Below are 14,100 nucleotides of genomic sequence, written 5' to 3' on the forward strand. Positions count from 1 at the left end.
TATATGACTGAAACTCAAACAGGAAAGCTTTGTAACTGTATCTCATGGTGATTCAAGAAAAATAAATAAAATTAATATTCTGAATTTTTAAAAAAGTAATGTGTAGGGGGCTGGAGCGATAGCATAGCAGGTAGGGGATTTGCCTTGCACACGGCTGACCCAGGTTCGATTCCCAGCATCCCATATGGTAGCCTGAGCACCGTCAGGGGTGATTCCTGAGTGCGGAGCCATGAGTGATCCCTGTGCATCGCCGGGTGTGACCCAAAAAAAGCAAAAAAAAAAAAAAATAATAAAGTAATGTGGAGTTCATGCCCAATTCAATCAGCTCAATTAAATAGCAGAATAAATAGCAGTACTCCTACATTTAAAAAAAAATAATTCTCAAAGCTAGACCTTTAGGCCAAGTTGAAGATAATTTTATTTAAAAAAAATAGGGAAAAGAAAACTTTTTTAAGGCTGGAGTGATAGTACAGTGAATAGGGTATTTGCCTGGCACACGGCTCACCCGGATTCAATGCCTGGCATCCCATATTGTCCCTGGAGCACCACCAGAAGTAATTTCTGAGCGCAGAGTCAGGAGTAACCCCTGAGCATTGCCTGGTATGACCCAAAGAGAAAAAAACAAACAAAAAAAGTAAATGTTTTGTTGCTTTGTTTTTTATAAATTTAATTCTCTTTCTTTTCCATAATTCATTAGTCTATTCAGGTGCCATAACAAAATAGTGAGTGGTCAGCTTCAGTAACAGTGGGTATGTTCCATTATGTTCCAGTAGCCAGTGGTAGAGAGCAGTGTTAGCGTGTATGTAGCCCTGGGTTTGTTCCCATTCCCCCCCACCCCTCTTCAGCTCACTCCCGCCCCCTCACTGTTGCTGCTTTTCTGTTTCCGTTGGAGACAGTCGGTACTCTCCTAAACTTCTATTCCTGACACCCCTGAAAACTCGATGGATCTTCGCCTCATGCATCTCCACTTGTTAAATTATATTTCATAAGATGACTTGCTTCCTGGTACTTGTTTTCCAATCGAAGTCTGTGGTAGGTCTCTGATGGCCAAAGATTCCTCCAGCCTTCTTCCTTGTAAGGTAGAATCATAAGGGAGGAAATTCCCAGGGCAGTGGAAGACTGTTTAAAGTATGCTCAGAAGACTACAAAATATGCAAAATGTCTTCCCTAGCACTGGATTCTATCATAAAATTCAGGGCAGGAGACCTGAAATGAGTCAATTTTTTCTTTAATCCAGAATTGATTTCTAATAGCAACTGTCAATTTTCAAATGTTCTTCACGCCTATCTTGCTTCCAGTTTATTAGTCACATTTTTCTCATTTGATATCCTGGTACATGGTAGCCAAAAACTCATTTGTGGCAGGTGTGGTTTGCATCATAAACCCCAGACTCCTTGGATGGGAGGTGAAATGACTAAAACAAATGCTTTACTTACGGACACAGAAGTCCATATGTAAAGTCCAATACCAGAAAAAAGCAGTCAGGGTATAAAATATGGACTGTTTCAGAGATTCTTTTTTTTCTATTTTTTATTCTTAAACCACACCCAGCATGCTCAGAGCTTACGCCTAACACTAGATACACTCAGGAACCACTCCTGGAAGGCTTAGAAGAATTTATTTGCATCAGTCATGTGCCAGGCAAGTGCCTTAACCTCTGTACTATCTTTCTAGCTCCTATTTCAGAGCTTCTCTTTTATATAGTAGTTGCTGTATTATGTACTGAGTCTATGACTAGTTCTCATATTAGTTATTCTTCTAGTACCTTTACTTTTTATACGTGAGTTTTTTTTCCAACATGAAACAGGAGTAGCTATGGTAAATTTTTGGATATTAGTGTTTAGCATTCACTGTTAACAGCACAGCTTAGTTGCTGGAATATCATGTCATTGATGCTACAAGTTAATGAATAATTTCCCTTCTGTACTCTGGCCTCTGCAAATCATTTGTCACAGCCATGTGAGGTTAGTGATTATTCCTTTGACACATTCTAAAATGTATTTTTAGCTTTTCCAAAAACATTTTTTTCTGCTTACTTTTAATTTTTCCTTATAATTGTTTAGTTCCTTTCTTTTTATTTTGTCCTTCCATTGATTCCAATTCTTTGGAAATTCTCATGGCTCACGGATCCACTGTTTAGAGAGAGGAGGAATGTGAACTACTTAATTAATTCCTTATTATCCAGATGCTAAAGTCATGGTCAAGCGTGTTCCCCATTTCATGGGTAGTTTGGTTTTCATCTTTGAAGGCTGTATTTTCAGGTGTTCTCCCGCAAAGGACCGAATTATATCTTCTTTCTCCTGTTTCTCTCTTCATACGGAAAAGTTCAGTTTCTCTTGATAAGAGTAACTTGATTTCCCCAACTGTATTTCTATAATCCCATTAAGTTTGAGGAAAGGAGAGGGAGGAGGGCACAGGGTGGAATTTTTTCCCCTCCTTACTGGGTGAACTGCAGAATTGTATTTTTGGAGAAGTTAAGAAGAGTTGAATACAAACTAGGGCACAGAAATATATCCTCCTTGAAGAAATCATTCTGTAGCCTGTTTTTGTCTTGGATGTAATAATAAATTTGTTTGGTGGGGTATACGGGGGTGGGAGTGAACATGGGGACATGGGTAGTGGGAAGTGTACACAGGTGAAGGAATGGGTGTTGGAACATTATATAACTGAAATCCAATCATGAACAACCTTGTCACTGTGCATCTCACTGTGATTCCAAAAAAAATTTTTTTTAATGAACTTATGCTTAATGGTGGTAGATTACCCTATAGTGGTACTCTATGGTTAATTCACATATTTGAAAGAAGAAAACTTCATAGTGTATAGGAATGACCCATAAAAAACCTCAACCAATAAACCTACCTCTCTCCTCGAGAATCTAAGCAGTATTGCAGTGAAGAGGATTTGGGGAATGTCTCTCAATTCTGATTGATGAAGATGAGCCAAGTGATCAGAAGCCGTTATCACATAGGAAAGAGCTACCTATATACACAAGATTGACCCAGGCAGACCCATGGCTTTTGACTTTGGTTGAACAGCAGAAAGTGACCCCCGCCTTGGATGAGAGCAGACTTACCTTTTATCCACAGGCATGAAATTTCCTGTTATTGTGCTCAAGTAGCCAGGCTCCCTTGTACTTCAGTCCTCTAGTGATGCCAACATATTTATGTGTTCAAGATTAACTTTGTGTTCTTTGTAAGCTTCATGAAAGTTATAAGTTTAAACTAGTGGCTCTAACTCAGTTTCAAATAGCCAAGCCTGTCTTATGATCAGAGTCATTTTCCCCCCCAGCTCTAAAAAGGATGACGTCAAAGAAGAGTCAAATTGCAGAATCATGGACAAAACTGACTGGCTTAGTCAAGTATGGGGCTAAGGAGATAGTTCAATGGATTGAGTGCATGTTTTACATGCAGGAGGTCTGGGCTTAACACCTGGCACTACATAATCTACTGATCATGGTCAGAAATTAATTCTGAGCATTGAGCAGGGAGTTGACCCTGCCAGGCATGGGTCAAAAATCAATAAAAGGAAAGAAAAGAAAGTGTGATGGTTATGAGTAAGTTATTTGAGTCTGATTTCTCCCTTAAAGCTTGCTAAGGTGCTGTTTTGTTGTTTGTTTGTGGACCACACCTGAAGATGCTCAAAGATTTTACCCGGCTTTACACTCAGGAATTACTCCTGGCTCAGGGGACCATATAAGATGCTGGGGATAGAACCCAGGTTGGCTGCATGCAAGGCAAACAACCTCTGTTGTACTATCACTCCTGCCCTTTGCTAAGGTGTTTTAAATAAGATACTGCACCTACACGTTATAAGAGTTAATTAGTGATCAGTATAACCACTGGTAATATCCCAAATGAGTTTTGCACTTACTTGTTTTTGATGTGTTTTTTTATGCTATCTTTATATACTTTAGCTCTGTTGTCTTTAACCATTGACCTGGGCTATCCTGCAGGTCTAAAAAGGCTGAAACCCTCTTATAAAACCATCATTAACAGTATTGTAATCACAGCACCTTAATAAAGATTTAAAAGTGAAAAAACCCCTGGTTAAACTAATACCATCTTCTTTGGGAAAAAGAAAGGAATGGTAAGTTAGGAAGGTTATTAGGGCAGGAGTACTGAACAAATTAAATTCTATCTTCTTCACTGATAAGAGCTTTCCCTTTCGAAAACTGTCTCATTTCTGCCCTAAAGTCTGCTCTTGTGAAATTACCCTTTGCCAAACTTATTTTGAAGTGAGAGGCAGACTTATTTATTTATTTGCTCCGTGGCGTATTTGATATGCCAAATACAGTAATAATGATGGGTCTCATTCCCCTTACCCTGAAAGAGCCCCCAGTGTGGCACCGCTGGGAAGAACGAGTAAAGAGAGGTTGCTAAAATCTCAGGGCTAGGACGAATGAAGACGTTACTGGAGCCCGCGCAAGCAAATTGATGATCAAGGGGATGACACTGATACAGTGAACAGTGATTTGCTCCTCTATTATCTCCTCAGTAACTCTAAAACTAACATTGCCTTCATTTTCAGAAGTTAGGAAGATTTTGAAAATTGTTGTATGCTATATTAAGCCACTTAGAAGAATTTGAAAACGAGCTCTGTGCTCACTTCATTTGTGTCAGCCTCTTGCTACTGGTGATATGCAGAATCCCGAGTCCAGCATCATGAAGCTTATTTCCAATTCAAAGAGATAGATGCCAAAACCCAACATTTATCCGAACAAACTGTAAGAACTAACAGACTTTAATTCCATGATCCATGAATCCAGCCTGTGTCATCTTACAAGTAGACTAAGAGCCGCTCAAAATAGAAGGGTTTTAGAATCAGAGAGTGGGATAATGTTATTATTGGAAATAATTCTTTTAGGATGGAGAGCTTAAAGGCTGAGTACAGGCAGGCATACGGGGTACTGGGGTTTGAGTCCCACCAGTGTGTGATCCCACCAGTGCTGCTGAGAGTGACTCACCAGGACAGAGCTGGGGTAGCTGCTAGCCCAAGGCCAGGTGTAGCCCCCATAAACAAAGTCATATTCCCTAAGAGACCTGTTTTGTTTTGTCTTTCCTTTAACACATTAAAAAAAAAACCACAACACAACCCAGATAACTTCACATAGTGATAGTGTTTTCTAGCGTCGAGGTGGAGAATAAACAGGTTTATGCTAAGGTAGGTGGGCGGGTGGGTAGACGTTAGAGCTGGGTTTCAGCTGAGCATGTGCAGACACAGATATAAAGCTTAACGCCGCCGGAAAGACCTTGCGGGTCCGGGACCAGACCGTCTACCCTGCCGATATCTGCACACCTCCCGTTACCCAGACCCAAAACTGGAACAGATCTGAGTCGCTGATCAATCACTCTTATTACGGGGGAGAATTGGGGGTTTAAAAGTTAGACAGGCAAGTAACTGATTCCGACTCGCCTTCATGGAACTGGCTACACAATGGTGTTACCGAACATCATTTGGAGACAACGTACCGGGGCAAAAAGGCTCACAGAGCACCGAGAGCGGGTTTTCCTCTGCTTGCGCCCCCCTGGCTCCGCGGAGAGGACCCCGCCGAGTGGGCATGCTTCCCCCACTTTCCACTTCCAGTACAGGGGCCCCCCGTGCCGAGCTCAGAACAAAGGAAGAGGGGAGGACGCCCGCAAAGCGCTCACTTCCCCAGGCTTTTCGTAAGATGAAACAGCGCGTTGCCGTCCAAGTCCAGCGGGATGAGCCGGCCGACAGCTTCCAGCAGCCACCGGCAGCCCAGAGCAGCGACGAGGCCTCGCGATTGGCTGGCCCGCCTTGACGTCACTTCCGCCGCCCCGGCCGGCCGGCGGCGTAAACGCAGTTAGCACTTCCGGGTTCCTAGGCCGCCGGTGGCGGCGCCGGCTTCGCTCTCGGCAGGTGACCGGTCTATGGAGTCCATCGGTGCCGGCTGCGGCGCTGAGGCAGGAGGCGGTGTCCGAGGGGGGATCTTCACCCCGCCAGGATGTTACCGGGCTTGGCCGCCGCCGCCGCGGCCCACCGATGTAGCTGGTCCCCGCTGTGCCGGCTCCGAGTGCGCGGCGGGGCGGCGGCCTCCAGCCACCTCCAGGGTGAGTGTCCCGCGCCGGCCGCTGCTGGCCGCGGGAGCCGGGCCGGGGGGACGGCGCCGGGCCGCGCGTGGGCTCGGACCCTGGGCTCGCCTGGGCCCACCACGCCCAGGACCTTTCCCCGAGGCCTCCCTGCCCGTGCCCTCCCGCCTGGCCCGCGGCGCCCTGTGCCCGGGCCTCCCGGGGCTTGGGGCTCACCCAGTTCCCCGGGCTGACTTGGCGGGGGGTCCCTGCCCCGAAGACCATCCCTTTGTGCCACAGGAAAAACGCGCCGCGCGCGCGGTCTCGTCTTCCCTGGCCCCCCCGGACGGTTTCTTCTCGATCCTTAGTTACGAGGTAGTAAAATTTTAAGGACTTAACCACGATTTCGTGCAGTCATGCCCTGAAAGTGCCCTCAGCGGCTCGCGGGACCACATCAAGGAGCATACATCCAGTTTAACGGGCACGCTTTATCGGGAGTCCGGAGGCCACTTAGGGTGCAGAGACAAGCCTGGTGCTCAGTGCTCAGTGCTCGGACCTGGTCGTGCTGCATCCCCCAGGAAGGAAGGAACATCGCTGACTTCCAGTTTTGTCGCACAGAATTTTTTTTTTTTTTTGGTGTGTGTGTGTGTGTGTGTGTGTAACGCGCTCGCGCACCCTTCAGAAGCTCAGGGGTTAGACTTCTGGCTCTGCACTCAGGGATCGCTCCTGGTGGGGTTTGGGGGGCCCTATGGGATGCTGAGGATGGAACCCCAAACCTGGGCTGTTTGTGTGCAAGGCAAGCGCTCTGTCTAGCCCCTTGCCCACAGTTCTTTTTTTTTTTTTAACTTTTGAACTCTTTTTTTTTTTTACTTTTTCTTTTTTATTCAGAATGTTAATTTTATTTTATTATTTCCCCCAACCCCTTTTTTTGATTCACCGTGATACAGTTACAAAGCTTTCATGTTTGAGCTTGTCATACAATCATCAAACACCCATCCCTTCACCAGTGCATATTTTCCACCACCAAAATCCCCAGTATTTCCCCTCACAACCCCGTTCCAACCCTTCCCCTGCCTGTGTGGCAGACAATTTCTCCCATTTTCTCTCTCTCCTTTGGTTACATTTGATATTTTGATACCAGTCTCACCATCACTCAAACCTGCCAAAAATTGCCCACAGTTCTTAATCGAGCCCCTTTGCGGTGTGTGTGTGTGTGTGTGTGTGTGTGTGTGTGTGTGTGTGTGTGTGTGTGTGTGTGTGTGTTACTCAGCATTTATCGATCATTTTAAAGGATGCGGGATGCAGGTCCAACCTTCCTACAGTTACTGGTCAGTCCAGTTTGGGGCGGGAAAAACTTCAGTTCCCTTGAACACTACGGGGTGGGGATGGGGAAGGGGAGGGTGGAAAGTGTCTGCCTTGACCTAGAGAAAAAAAGGCTGTTGACAGAGGCGTTTGCCCCTCTTCGTCATCAATAATCCTTTCCAGTTGGCATCATCCGCTGGTTTCCAAAATAATAGTGGGCTTTTACCAAGTTCCCATCAGTCTCGCCTTGGCGTGGCGGTGCATCTGGACGCCTGGTCCACGGTTCCGGCTGAGTTTTGCGAGGAGCCTCTGCAGAGACGTTTCCCCGAACACTCGCTGAGAAAGACTTTTCACGCCAGTTGGGACCTCCAAGGGGTTGTTGGGAGTTGCCGCCCTTCGAATTTATACGAATGCAATAAATTGTAGGCATTTCCTGTGCGGTGCGATAAGTTAATTCGTAGCTTATTTGCAGTGCATGTGAAAGCTGGTGCTTAAGCTATCAGGTGGGCAAAATTTTAAGATTAATTTCAGAGGGCAGAATTTAAAATTCCAGCTGACAGCACTATTCCCAGCACTTTTCAGTCAAAATAGAAAAATGAAACCTGTTGACCATTCCACTCCCTCGTTCACAGTATACCTTGAACAGCAATGAGTCTTTTTCAGTTCTGCCGTCTTCCAAAATCACCCAAGTAAATTTCCTAGCATGGTAACTTCAAGTGACCATGAAATTTCAATGTTGTACATTTAAATTAGGTTTTATGAAGGTGGCTAAATTTTGTTTAAATTGCCCGTTGAGGTTTTGTTGAAAGGAGTTGCAATACTTTAACTTGTAAATCCCTATTCTCTGTCACTTCCTTGTCGAAAATGGTGTTTCTGTCCCATTCCTGAACTTAGAATAGTTACCTGTTCCACTGGTCAGTATAACTTTGCAAAGTTCTTTGGAATGCTTATCGCCACGGAAAATTTAAGATGTGTTATCACACTTCAGACACTCATTAAGTTTTAAAAATAACTATGTCTGTGAAAATTTAGTCCCCGTGACACTGAAATGATTTTTAAAAGGTCAAAATTTATGGTAAAATTTAGAAATTGTTTAGAAACCGCGTACTATTTGGGTATGCTGTAGGAAGAAAAGAACAGTTGAAAAACTTTTTGGGAAAATTAAAAAATAGGCTTCTTGGGGCTGGAGTGATAGCATAGCGGGTAGGGCGTTTGCCTTGCACCCGGCCAACCCGGGTTCAAATCCCAGTATCCCATATGGTCCCCTGAGCACCGCCAGGAGTAATTCCTGAGTGCAAAGCCAGGAGTAACCCCTGTGCATTGCCGGGTGTGACCCAAAAAGAAAAAAAAAAAGCTTTCTCAAGAGATAAAATTAGCTTGTGCTTCTAGAATTTCTTTGACAAGCTTATAAAAATTAAGGAGGGGAAACTTTGAGGGAAGCAGTTGCTTTGTTCAATAAAAATGAGTGATGTCTGTCAGAGTAATAAAAATTATTTAGGTGAAAGCAATATTCTAGAGCATCACTGCTAGGTGTTATAGTTTTGAGTTGTCTGAAAACTTAAAAAGGTAAAAGCAACTGAAATTAATTTTTCCAGTATATTCAAAATATTTAAATATATTACTATAAAGTTTGATCATTTATGTTTGTACTAAATCTTCAAAGAACAGTGTTACATTTCCTACTGCCAGCTCATCTTTGACTAGGTACATTTCAGTAGAGTGACTGCTAATGTTTTCGAATAATAAGAAATAAAACCTCAGCTTTGGCTCTACTCTGCCTGTATCACCATATTCCTTGACACTCTTTCCCTTGAACTGGTAGGAACAGTGACAGTTAGAGAAGTCAGCACTGGTCAGCTAACAGTATAGTTATGTTAATGTTGATAGGATATATATTGTTTATATAATATGTGTTGTTTTGGAGGTGCTGGGGGTTAAACCCAAGGCTTCAGGCACAAGGCATATGCTTTGCTACTGAGCTCCAGGACCCTCTGCAGAGATAGAATTTTTAATATATGATAGAATTAACGGTAAAAAATATCAGCTTAGTAGTGGGAAGTTCCTCATGTCTCCTAGGGTTTCTGTGAGAGGACCATTCAGTACAGAAGTGCCAGAAATGGTATCTGGTGGTATGTAGTGCCGAATGAGAAAATGCATCTAAGTGCGCTAATGGAAAGATTAATGGAGGGCCAGCGTTCCATGAAACATACTGGCCCAGCACTCCGGCTTTTCCGAGGAAAGGTGAATATCTGGGATCAAGAGGAACTCTAGAGATCAGAACCCTAGAGATCAGTCCGCAGAAGCAGAAATCAGCCGGCAGTAGCTGCGGGAGGGTGAGAGGTGATGATTCCTGAAGACCAGAGGACTTCTTTTCCCTTTTTCTTTAAAAAGGCTTTAAAAGTGGAAAATGAATTGGGCTGGGCCTCGTGGCAGTAGAGTAGGGGTGAGAGCGAGCCAAGCAGAGCCGCTGGGTGGGCCGGGGTTGTTAGCCGAGAGGGAGAGAGGAAGCTCTCTGATGTGATTTGTGAGTGGAGTTTGCATTCTGTCACATTATAAATTGTGAAACATTCAGGACCATATTGGGCACCACGTAAATCCGAAATATATTAGATACTATTCCTGTTTTTACTTTTTCTGTGTGAAGATTAAAAAAAGTTAAGGCAGTAGAAATGTGTGCGGAAAGCAGTACAGAAACTTTTCAGTGTCTCCTATTTTATACACTTAAAAAGGATTTCCTCTTGCTTAGTCAATATATTTTGGAGAAAAATCATGGAGGTGTCTAAGTCACACTTGCTTTAGAGATTAGTTATAAAAAGGAGTTTTCCTTTATGTCTGCTTAACTGAAAGCATAAAAGTAAACATAATCATTATGGTAATATTAAAAATCACTTAGCTGTGGATTAATTTTAGGTTTTGAAATTCTGGGCTTTTTTTTTAATACAGAAAAGCATCAGGTATACAGTAAAAATTACTCACAATCCAAATATTTCACCACTCACATTTTAATATGTTAAATATGTGAAATCATATTGTAGTTGACCTCCTTCTTTTCCCCTGCAGTATTAGGACACTGTTTTTCTGTATTACTACAAGGCTTCTTTGGAGTTTTTTTTGTGAGGCCACCTTTGTTGCTCCTGTCCTATTACTGGGGCTTGCTCTCAGCCATGCTTAGGCCACTAGATGCCAGGTCCTCATAGAAAGCATGTGCTCTAACTTTTTGAACCACCTCCCTTCCCCATTGTGTGTCTTTAAAATGCACGCACTAAGTATAATATTTATTGAGTATTTCTTGTCAGTGGTTTTTTTTTTTCTTTGTAGGGGAGGGGAGCACACCAAGCGGTGCTTAGGGGTTACTCCTTGCTCTGCACCTAAGGATCACCCCTTGACGGACTCCAGTGACCTTATAGGGTACCAGAGATCCACTCTGAGTCAGCTGCGTGCAAGGAAGATGACCTGCCTGCTGCACTATTTTTCCATCCCCCCAAATTAAAGGGGTGCTTGTCTTGCGTATGGCTGATCCTGAATCAATCCCTGTATATTGTATATATATATAATGTATATATATATTACATATATATAAATCTCTATATAAAGTATTTGTCACTGCTTTTTGATGACAAAAATTAAATTGAAATAAAAATTATATTGACAAATCTGAAACTACCTTAGTAGTTGTTTTCAAAAACTGACCCCTGCAAGTCTTACATTAAATGTTGAACTCTGATCCTGAAATATGAAATAATGCACTGTAACCTCAAGGAATCTTTCTGTTCTTGACGCAAAACCTACATAGTTGACTGAATTGTCAGTTTGCATGGGTGAAAAGGAGTTTCTGGCTTGTTATTCTGATAAAAATGTCTGAATTTCCTCCAAGAGGCGAAGATGGTAGATTTGAATTTGGTGATGTTTGTCACTGGTAGATAACAAACCCGATTAAGCTGAGGGTGGCAGGTGGTAGCTAGTGGCAGTGACCCTGAGCTACAGAGGAAATGAGGATAAAATAAAAGCAGAGACGGTGACTACTGTGAGCCTGTGATAAGTCCCAGTAGCTCAGCAGCCTAGGAAGCTACAGCCCTTCCGCACGCAGCTGTGAGCTCCACTTGGTGGGGCCGTGGACTAGTGAGTGCCACATTAAAGACTAACCTTTCTTCCCAGGGAAGCTCAATCTAGAAGTCACCATGAAGAGTAATGATGTTATGATATATATATATATATATATATATATATATATATATATATCACTGTCGTCCCGTTGTTCATTGATTTGCTTGAGCGGACACCAGTAACGTCTCCTTTGTGAGACTTGTTACTGTTTTTGGCATACCGAATACGCCACGGGTAGCTTGCCAGGTCCTGCTGTGTAGGCGGGATACTCTCGGTAGCTTGTGGGCTCTCTGAGAGGGAAGAATCAAATCCAGGTCGGCCACGTGCAAGGCAAACGCCTTATCCCCTGTGCTATTGCTTCAGTCTTAGGATTAAAATACTCATAGATTACCATGAAACAGTAAGGATATTACATTTGTGTACAAAGTTCTCTGAAGGTCAGGAGTAGGTGGATACCTGGTGACAAGGCTTTACATGAAATAAGGTCAGAATAATAGCATGCATTTTCACATACTGGCCAGACTGATAGTCAGTAAAAGTTCCCACATTTTCCATGAAATTCTCCATTCTTATCTCAAACTTTTTACCAAGGTGCAATGCTAAGGTTTCAGAGTATGAGGCTGACATCTGAGATTAATTCACTATAACTCTTTGCTAAGTAGCTCTTGAAATTTTAGTTACCAAAAAGTCTCAGATCAAACAAAACATTGGTAGGATAAGTTTTGCAACCAATTTTTTTAACTCTAGAAATTCATGTTTCAAACTATACCATTACTCTTTGAACCTGTTTTTAGGTAACACAATTATTTCAACTCACAAGATTCTCTAGTTCAGTTATTCTAACAATCCAATGCAGATACAAACAAATATACACATTTAGACAATAGTTCTTTTACCTTATTTCAGATCATGAGCTTTATATGTATATGTAACTATCTGCCTCTTAGAATTTGGTAATTCATTCAGCAAATTTTTGTTCCTACTGCTTTATTTTTTTAAAGGTAGAATCAAGTGTCTCATGTCTATTTTTAGAATATAAGATGTTAATGGCAGTAATGTTTTCAGATTTTGTGTAATTTTTGGCCTTGTATTAATGTGAGATGTGTACTTGTAAGGTTGCTAATACCTGAAATTCTGCAGTTAAAAATTAAGAACTTTTAAACCCAGCTAATAAGGACACTATCAAAAATTGCTAGGATAGTGTCAAAAGGCAGGAGTAAATTTGAAGAGACCCCTACTGGCCAAAACTGAGACAGTTTGAGGATTTTCAGGGTAACTAAAATGGATTGAACATCAAATAGCATTCAAATTGATGAAATTATAAAGTTATATATTGCTTCATTTATGGAAGGTTATAAACTTACTATTTTGAGTAACTGGTAGGAATATATGAAGTATAAAATAGATGAAGTATACTGCTGGATTGCCAAATAAATTAGAGATTTTTTTTATTGAAGTATTCAAACTAATAAATCACTGTATCACTATCACTGTCACCACATTGTTCATCGATTTGCTTGAGCAGGCACCAGTAACATCTCTATTCTTCCCAACCCTGAAATTTTTGTAGCCTCTCCTTATTCATCTTTCCCAATGATTGGAGGCTCTTTCAGGGTCAAGAGAATGAGACCTGTTATTGTTACTACATTTGGCATATTGTATACGCCGCAGGGAGCTTGCTAGGCTCTCCGAGAGGGACGAAGAATGTATATCAGAATATAAGCAAGTATGTTAAAACCAAACACGTGTGCTGCTATAGGCACATCAGTGGGCTAGACTATAAGAGGTCAGCCACGTGCTTTTGTTTTATATAGTCTCTGGATCTAATAAATATGTGATAAAATTACCACCTGAAGAATGAATGATTTCAGGCATTGACCAACAAATACTGTCACAAATAAAAAGACAATTATATGCGAGTCTGAATGAAAGGACTCATCCATGTTTAACACCTAGCTTTGTCCTAATGAAGTATGAGGGGCAGGCTGATAGGTCAGTGGGCTGGAGCAGTTGCTTTAGGTACTGGAGGCCTATCAAATCCTCAGCAACTCGTGGTCCCTTGGGTACTGCTGAGAGTGACCCCTATGCACCGCCAGGTATGGCTCCAGAGCATCAACAACAACAAAAATCAACATCATAATTTAGAACAAAATGTTCTAAGTTTAAATGATAGAAACTATAAAACAAGATAAAGCCATGTGAATCTACTTAGCAATATTCTGGAAAACTGCCAGGACAAAAATCTAGGAAAAATGCCTTGGTTTTTTCAGTATGAAAATTGCACTAAATAAAAAGACGTCTGTAGCTTACAAGAGACATAAGCAGGGGGCTGGAGCAATAGCACAGCGGGTAGGGCATTTGCCTTGCACGCAGGCGACCCGGGTTTGATTCCCAGCATGCCATATGGTCCCCTGAGCACCGCCAGGAGTAATTCCTGAGTGCAGAACCAGGAATAACCCCTGTGCATCGCCAGGTGTGATCCCAAAAGCAAAAAAAAAAAAAAAGACATAATCAGTCACATAATTTAATAATGAATAAAATTCTTCTATATGAGATTTGCATTAAATTAATATAGATTGCAGGCATAAGTAAGATAGGAGGTAAGGTGCTTGGCTTGCACGTGGCTGATCCTCATTCAATCTCTGGCCTCGAATCTGGTTCC

At 42.3% G+C, this 14,100-nt stretch overlaps 1 protein-coding gene across 1 annotated transcript in view; it reads left to right on the forward strand.

The window, feature by feature from the left end:
• The first annotated feature begins 5,823 nt into the window (after positions 1 to 5,823).
• SLC30A9 (solute carrier family 30 member 9) overlaps positions 5,824 to 14,100 on the forward strand; it is a 72,864-nt gene continuing 64,587 nt past the window's right edge. The window contains exon 1 of the mRNA XM_004608007.3: positions 5,824 to 6,074. Within this exon, the coding sequence (XP_004608064.1) occupies positions 5,969 to 6,074 (106 nt within the window). The 5' untranslated portion in view covers positions 5,824 to 5,968. The remainder of the gene's footprint in view (positions 6,075 to 14,100) is intronic.

This window comes from Sorex araneus, chromosome 5 (genome assembly GCF_027595985.1).
Source record: "Sorex araneus isolate mSorAra2 chromosome 5, mSorAra2.pri, whole genome shotgun sequence".
Lineage (NCBI taxonomy): Eukaryota > Metazoa > Chordata > Mammalia > Eulipotyphla > Soricidae > Sorex > Sorex araneus.